The sequence below is a fragment of the Mangifera indica genome, chromosome 18 (genome assembly GCF_011075055.1).
Source record: "Mangifera indica cultivar Alphonso chromosome 18, CATAS_Mindica_2.1, whole genome shotgun sequence".
NCBI lineage: Eukaryota > Viridiplantae > Streptophyta > Magnoliopsida > Sapindales > Anacardiaceae > Mangifera > Mangifera indica.
In genome coordinates, this window is record NC_058154.1 from 11,200,084 (window position 1) to 11,209,065 (window position 8,982).

The 8,982-nt window shown below is 32.9% G+C and overlaps 1 protein-coding gene across 2 annotated transcripts; it reads right to left on the reverse strand.

Moving 5' to 3' along the window:
* Positions 1 to 5,454: 5,454 nt before the first annotated feature.
* On the reverse strand, positions 5,455 to 8,496 carry LOC123202139 (scarecrow-like protein 21). 2 transcript variants are annotated; one of them, XM_044617904.1, is made up of 2 exons: positions 8,357 to 8,496; positions 5,455 to 7,669 (listed from the first exon to the last, which is right to left on the reverse strand). In XM_044617904.1, the coding sequence occupies exon 2, from the start codon at positions 7,506 to 7,508 to the stop codon at positions 5,808 to 5,810; it is 1,701 nt and encodes a 566-aa protein (XP_044473839.1). In that variant the 5' UTR covers positions 7,509 to 7,669; positions 8,357 to 8,496; the 3' UTR covers positions 5,455 to 5,807. The 2 variants fall into 2 exon arrangements, with proteins under 2 accessions (XP_044473839.1, XP_044473840.1); XM_044617905.1 differs by having other exon boundaries at positions 5,455 to 8,030.
* Positions 8,497 to 8,982: the final 486 nt, after the last annotated feature.

Here is an 8,982-nt window from a genome sequence, read left to right on the forward strand (position 1 = left end):
TGCTGTGAAGAAGGGGAAATATATAAGTTTAACTGAGGGTATTATGGTAATATGCTTATATCTGTCTGTGTGCTGTCAAGATTGTGACATGTGGAAGTCAAGCCACCATTGGATTGTTTTCTTTTTAAAAATTAGGGGGCACGGGGAATGACCTTTGAATCCTGTGGACTAGTGCTAGAGAAAGCTGTCCACTTGCTTGCTTTTACACGTGATAAATAAAACATAATAAATTATCATGTATGCATTTATTGATTTTTTAATTATGCAGCCATGAAAAATGTAATGCACCTTTTCAACAAGATATCATGTCTTCAACGAAGATGGTCGAGGAAGAGATTAGAAGGGAGAGACTAATTGAGAGAAAAAGAGAATGCGGTCAAAGATGACAAACTTTATCATCTTTAGTGATGGAAAAAATTTTAAAAAAAAAATCACTTTTTAGATTTTTAATAAGAAAAAATTATTAAATTTTTAAACTAAAAAGAGAAAACATGAAAAAAATTTTGGTTTTGTAAATTTTATTACGAAAAACATTTTTACGTTTAATCTTAAAAGTGAATTTAAACATAAAAGTAGGTATTTTAGTTTTTTAAATTTTAAGTGAAAGAAAATTATTAAAATTTTAAATTAAGAGAAAGCAATATGATAGAATTTTTAATTTTTTTAATATTTTTAGCTAAAAAATATTTTACCCTAAATTTTAATAATAAATTTAAATAAAAATAGATAACTATTTAAATTTTTTAAATTTAATAAGTGAAACTTTGTCGTATCAACAAATCTTGGGTGGGAATAAGCTTTTGGATATTCAAATTATCCCCAGAGAGCTACAAGACTTTAAGTACCAAAAATTCTTAATATGTATTGTTATATTTCAATAACAAGTAAACGTAATTTAAACAGATATCTCATTATTTATGCATTATAACAAAAATTCTAATCTATAATTATTTATGGAAAAAAAAATTAATTTGAACTCAAAATTTTTCTCTAGAAATACTAACGGTCTATCAATTTTTCTAAACCTTTTTTTTTATTGAATTATTATTATTAATTACTAGTCTCAACGTTGATTGAGCTCGCTACAAGGATAATTCTATTTAATTTTTTACCCAAATGGGCGAAAAGAAAAATGATCACTTTATTCTAGTTGGGTGGTGAAAGAGTCTTGAATACTTACCAGTTTATTACGTTAAAGATAAACTAGAAAAAAAGACGTCGAAGGGAAGTTGACCGTCAATAATAGAGAAAGAGAAATCACAATTAGATTCCAATCATTAGAGAATGATGGGTTGAAAATGAAACCCTAAAAGGAAAAGTATGATTTTTTAAAACTTAATTTTAAGAAAAAAATTATTAGTTTTCTAAATCAAGAGAGAAAATAAGATAAATTTTTTATTATTTTTAATATATTACTGATTAAATAAAAAATTTACCTCTACAATTAACTGATTTTGTTAATTTTAATAACTTATAAATAAAAGTTTAAGTTTTTAATATCTAACTTGGGTGGGAATATTATTTGTAGCAATAAAGCACATTAGTCATCCCATTACATGTGCAAATTGGAATATTATTCTATACCTGGAATAATTAATCTTCATAGCAGTACAGGTTCCGTAGCCAAAGAGGCAACCTGGCTTTTCATCAATTGAGGATTGGTGAAGCATTTCTCTCTCTGCATACGAAATAATCATGAAACAAGGGTTTAAATCTTCTCCGATAATATCTCAATATTAAACTATTTAATTATCTGATGTAGTGATTATGGATGTATTGAAAACAATCGCTTCCGCTAGTATAGTTTCTCACCCATCACATGACAAGAAGAATATGACAAATACTACAAGAAACATTGTCGTAAGTAAACGAAATTGAAGGGAGATTGCATGCAAGTCATCGTTCTCATTTTGGAGACTCAATGTCCTGTTGAGCCTTGTAAACTTTCTCTAAGATTTCATAAATGGCAGTTTGAAAACGATGAGACAGGTGCTTGTTAACATCAGCCATTACCATTTTCTTCATTTCTTCCCTTATTCCTTTTACCTTTTTCTCATCGTCAGTTTCCTACAAAAGCAAAACGAACAAGAGAAGCAGTTAGTTATTAATACGTGGGATTTTGTATACATATAAAATACGGCATTAGTATTTGTCTGTATTAAAGGACATATTAAGTAAAAGCCTGGTGTATAACTTAGTTATTTATAGGGTTGAATTCGAAGCGAGTCGAGCTGAACTCAAGTTTGCTATAATGTTTTTTTTATAATCTTTGTACCTAAGTTTTTTTATCACGATTTTGTGCATTTTGCAGGTCTCTATTTGGTTAGATCCAATCAAATGATGCCTACATAGAAAATTGTGATGTTTTTAAAACTGAATCGATGATCGAACTAGTTGTCTCACTAGTTCATTATTCGACTGAGAACCGGCCGATTCAACTTTTTATCAACTTATAATGAATTTTTTAATAATATCATATTAACTAATAGATTTTACTTAAAAATTTATAAAAAATAAAATTAATCAGGATAGCTAAACCTATGGTGATTAGAATATATCATTTTTAAGAAGTGACAATTATTTACTTAATTTCAATGAAATAATTAGATAAAAAAATATTTTTATCTTATGATATAAAAAAAAAAAGTAATTTTGTATGCTATTGTCTATGGAAGATATTTCAATGAATATGAGATACCTTCTTTTTTTTCTTTTTCATTTTATTTTTAGATTTATGTTTTCCTTATAGACTTTTAAAAATTCATTTAGTCTAATATAAAATAATTAAATTAGTCAAAAATAATTAAATTTTGATTAAACCCAGTTTTGCCAATTTTGACCAGCGTATCTAATTCACTGATTTTAATTGGATTTGATCAAGTCAATAAGTAAACTACTTTTTAATATTAATTAAATTGGACTTTGAGTCAATTTCTAGATCAACCGATTGAGCCGATAAGTCTGGTCCGGTGCTCAAACGGTGGAAAACCGGAAAAGAAAGGCTCCAGATTCATAATGTTATATTCTTTGAAAGGAATAATAAATTTCATATTGAACTATGTGTGGTGCTTCTGTTAAATAAAAAACACTTGATAATATATTATATTAATTGGTTTTTCCGGTACATGCTTCTTGTAAAGTAGATTCATATTTAATAAATTTATGTATATATATTTTTTAGTATATACTTGAGTATATAAATGATGTATCATTATGTATTAGGGTATTTTTAATGAAGGGTATAGTAGTTTTTAATCATATAATGATATATCATCTGTATACTTAATTATATACGTAAAATTGTATATGTGTAGGAATATTCTTTCATACTTCTAGTTTGGCCAAATGACTATTTCCTACCCAAGGTTTGATGCAGACCCAATTTCCTACCTGCTAACTATAGAAAATCCAAATATCTACTCATCTTTTAAATTTCACTAATACTGTTAGAGGTAAAATTGTTATTTATTAAAATATTTCAAAAAATTAAAAATTTACTACATTGTCTCCCCCAAAGTTTAAAAATCTAACAAATTCCCCCCACCCAAGATTTGAAAATTCAATATTTCCTTCTAGAGTTTTACTAGCCACCAATACCAACAAGTGAAGACAATGACAACGACGCTCTCCCTCCCTTCTGGTTTTTCTCTCACTCCTACTTCATTTTCGATCGTCACTGACCGAGGAAACCAGCTAACAAAGATCGTTCTTCGTCTCTAGACAAAAACAATGCGTCGTTCTCGTCTCTCAAATGATGGCGATTCGTTGTTTTTGTCTGGAGATAAAGAAACGACTCCGTCTTTAGGTTTCGTCGATCGAGGTTGGTCGGGAATGGAACATGATTGATAGAGAAGTAGAGAGGGAGAGAGAACGTCGCGGTCTTCAATTGCCAACATGTTGGAAAAACTCTATGAGAGAAATGTAAGTTTTTCAAACTTTGGATAGGGAAAAATATTAGTTTTTAAACTTGGGGGGTGAAAATTGATAAATTTTTATTTTTTTAAAATATTTTAATGCATGATAATTTTACTCCAATAGTAATAGTAAAATTTAATAGAATAGTAGATATTTAAATTTTTGATAATTAACAAATAAAAAATTAGATTTGCATCAAACCTGGGATGAGAAATAGTCATTTGGCCTTCTAGTTTTTGACAAAGCACTTGGAGAGCTGTGGTTTGTTCAGAAGATCAATTCACAGAATTGATGTTTATCAAAATATTGTGGGTGGAGAACGGGAATAAATTTCTTAAACAAAACTCGGGCATTATAGTCTTACAAGAAAAAGATGGCTCAAAATTTCTGTTTATTTGAAAAGCTGATCAATCTGTCATCACTATAGGAGCCACATTGTCCTCCTCTCTCAACCATGTGATTGTTTCTCTTTTCCCAGGACTTGCATGGAAAGATATGAATACGGGAATAGAAGTCATCTTCAATGGATACAATTAGCACAAGATACATTTAATCAAATCTTAGGCTGAATATTGTCAAAATATGATACAAACGAGAATAAGCAAAAAGACAAGTCTAACAGTCTAAAGTATTTCTGAATATAAGTGACAAAACACTCGTCCAAACGAAGTCAGCTAAACGTCCACCCTAACAACCTATAGTGGTTGCACTTGAAAGAGAATATTAAAAACTAAAAAAAAGAGTTTCATATCTAATAAAAGTAAGTAATATATAACTGTAGTAGATTATACCTTAATACAAACTAATTGGTTTTACATAATATGAATTTTAATCTCTACAATTAAAAGCCCAATATATATTCCGACGAATATTAAACTGAATTCAGTGCCTTCTTTTAATATGGATGGCGTTACTTTCTATCGGCATTGTTTATACCATTCCAAAGAATATCTATAGGCGTTATTTGCACAATTTCAAAGAATATCAATATGAGTATCAATGATAATGTATTACTATACGATTAAATAATTTTAAATCAATAATAAAATAACACTTAATTATAAAGTGACACATCACTATTGTTACCTAAATTAGTATTCATTATAAGAATATGTAACATTACTTATTAAAATATAACGAAGGCATCAATGTCTATTCTGAATTTTAAGCTATTTGCAAGGCAATTTTTAATTTAATAATATTTGATGTGTTAACACCAATATACCAATATTTATACAAATAGTGATGTATTATTATACCAGAAATGAAGTAGAATTGATTTGGAAAATATAAAGAGCTCCCTGAAGCATGCCATAAATTTCAATTGCCAATATACAGAGAAACCATCAAACTTCCCTTCTGCAATTGGTTTACCCAGCCCAGACAAAAAACTTGGAGTCGAGGAATTGAAGGCAAAATGAAGGCCGCTCAGTTAAATTACTTACTTTTGTAAACAGACTCTTGAATAAGAAAGAGAACTTTTACAGATGATCCAGTTGTACTCTTAAATGACCAAAAAAATTGCGTAGTCCCTGAATATTGATATATGATGCAAAATTTTTTTATTTGGCCAACCACTTTAGACTGAACTAATTACATGAATCATAAACTAAAGACAGCATGTATAATCTAAATTGTAACAAAGAATTATTAGTACAAAAGAACAATGGTACAAACCTAACGCTACAAAAAGAGCAATGATATGTGTATTTATAATAAGTATTAATGTGAGTATTGATAACGATGTGTCATCATGTGATTTAATACTACTTTATTTTTAATTTAAAATCACTCAATCACATGGTAACACATCATCATTGATATCTAAATTAGTACTTATTATAAGTGTAGATAGATTTATTGTTTCTATATTTATATGTATATTCTTACACTCAGTGCCAAGCGGATACTGAGATCAAAGCCCTGTCTTTCCAGCCAAACAATGTAGCCCCATCTGTTTCCACCAGTTTGTAATGCTCTGAGTTACTCCTCAACAAGCTCTTAATCACAGAGTTGACATATGGGCTTAATGGGCACTGCTGGAACCCTGCCATTGTAAACCTAGACTTCCATTTTCCAAACAGTTCATGTCTCTCCACCCTCTCCATCCCCTCACAAGCAATAATGTTCACGATATCCCTCGCCAAGCAATGTTGTTCAACATTGATTCGCAGCTTTTGGTCCCTTGGCATGATCACATCAATTGACTCAAACATTGCCAAGTAATAGTTTAATGCTTCAATGAACCTAGGAAGGAAAGCAGCAGTGTTTGTGTTTGATTCTTGCTCCACCAAGGTGACCACTCTTGGATTAAGGGACTTTATCTTCCTCAAAAGTCCATCCCTCGGGTTGTTCACATCAACGCTTTCATCTGGGGTGTGGTGGAGCTGCAGAGGGAAGTTCACAGCAAGAGCCTCCCCAGGCCTGACATCAAGCATTTCCAGAGTCACTTGAGAAGCAAAAACAGGTACAGGATGAAACTCAACAGGGATATTGAATTTCTGAGAAATTGCAGCCAAATGTTTACCAACTGCCTCCAATCCATAACCACGGGCATATTTTGAAACAGGATCGTCAATTCCTGTGATCCGCACATGAGGGGGCCCAGAAGGTTTAGATGCAAGCGCCTGCAAGAGAGTCATCCACTGTGTTCCCTGAGCCATCCGAAAATCTACAATATGGATGCGATCCTCATTTTTGCATGCTTCAGCTATGGCCCCATTGGCTGCCATGCAACCAAACTTCAAGTAGGGGCAGATTTCATACAGGACGTGCATATAAGAAAGTAAGTCCTTGCTATCAGGCTCCCTACACCTAAGAGCATGGTATATGTTAGAGCCTGATTTTTCCTTCCTTGCTACTAACCCTTCTACCATGTAAGCGCCAAGACGCTGTATTGGTTCTCCACTGATAGATACAGCACCTCTAGTCTTTGCAATCAACTTATCAAAATCATTGATGTAGTTTTCAGAGAGAGCTTTAGCACATGCAATCAATAACTGCTTTAGATTGATTGAAGGAAAACCCAGCAATGATGATTCCAGCATTGTGTTGCAGTGATTCTCCATTGGAGCACCTTCACCCAACTGCCTATACCTAGAAATAACAGATGGCTGAGGCTTCAACATCTGATGGGCCTGGCTCGAAGAAGTTCTAGATCTATGATGGCCAGATGCATGCAGAATACCACTCTCCCCATAAGAAGAATTCAGTGTTGATACTTCTTTGTCTCCATCAAGTGCCATCAGTTCAGTCTCAAATTCCTGCAAAACGTATTCTATATTCTGGCTACAATTTGCTTTCTCTACATATGAAGTCCCACGAGGATAGAGCGCTAGGCTGTCTACAGAAGGGCTTAACTGATGATAATAACTGGTGGATTCCAGTGAAGAATTACAAGAAGGGCTGTCACTCAAAGTGGTAACAGCATCACACTCAAACTGACTTGAAAAAGGTGAGTTAGGTGAGTTTCTCTTGTCAAATTTTATAGACCCAATCAAACTCTTAGCTACTGGAGAGGCAGTAGAATGAGAAGATGCGTTTGATAATCCTCCACTAGAAATGCCAACTGTGAAAAGCTGCTGTGAGTCCATGCTATGCTTTTATCATCAGCTCTTCCCCACGATATGTAGCCCAAAAAGAAATAATTATTCCCAATGCAGAACTGATCAACCACACCCTTCCTAGTCAAAACTAAATTCAGCTTTATAATTCCTTGAATAGAACCTGAACCCGAGCACCTCCAAAAACTGACCTGTAAGCAGTAACACAAAACAATCAAACCATAGTTGCCTTCCTCATATTCATGTTCCAAGGAAATGCAACAGTGTTACATTATTAAAATAACTCTCTACTCATCTGCATATTGAAATCCAAGAAGAAGCATGAAACAGATGTAGCCATCACCCAGTATTCTAATATACAGCAAATATTAAAGTACATATAAAAAAATATCCCCTTGGTTCCTCTAAACAACTAATTCATCATTTCTTGGCTGACATGACAATCCATGGACCATACCAACCCAGTAGAAGGTAATTTTCACCTAATTCAAGCCAGCGCTTATTTTCTATCACAGACCAATTTACATTTTCTTGGTAAACAATTAAAAGTTCCTGCATTCGAATCAATTAAAATCATTAGGTATAATTAGATCCTAGTCATCCTCAACATAACAGCGAAATATTCACAGTTCATTTTCAAGAATGTAAAGTTCCAGCTACAACATCAAAAGAGCTTTCAAAACTAAGAAAAACAACAACAAAATGCAATATATAATATATTACAGTTCTCCAATTCAAAAAATTTCCAGTAAAACGCTTAATCAATTTCTTATACAAAGGAATTCTTCAGGCAGCTTCAGAAGAGCAACAGCAGCAGAAATGAGAATATAAAAAAACTGAAACTAGAGAGTACAACTTGAATTGAATTTCGCAATTACCTGAGCTGCTTGGTGAATAGAGAAACGCTGATTTGAAATCCGAATGTTTGGCTTAGGTTTGAAATCACAGTGCGTTAGAGCGGGGTATTTATAGGGAAAGAGGTAGAGTTGACGGAATTTTCACGGAGATAACGGCCACAGCCAGGAGCCGTTGGATTGGAGCGACAGAAGCCGGTTTAAGACAAATAGATAAGAGATAGTCTTACTCGTTATGACGTAAGTCCATACGCCACGCGCGGGGCCACAGTGTAATTTCCTTCCTTAAGGCTACCTGGAAGTTACACAGTGAAAGGTTCTCACGCGCTCAACCGTGCTTGACCGAGGATGCTCAATTGACGTCCATGTTCTTGCCAGCTCATAGCCTTTTAGACATGTTTGCGGATGAAAGAAAACCAGCAAAACACCACTGATGTGCTGACACGTAGACAGTTGACCTTTGTTCCTTTGACTCTTTCACCTGACGTAGCACACGTTCACATCGACTGGAACTACAAGGTAGACCAAGTGTTAATTAAAGTTACTTAAAAAAAGAAAAGTATTAATTAGAGTAATTATTTTGATGGCCAAGTATCTATTTCCCACCGAAGGTTTTACAAAATAAATTATTGTCCTTTAAGTTTGAAAAA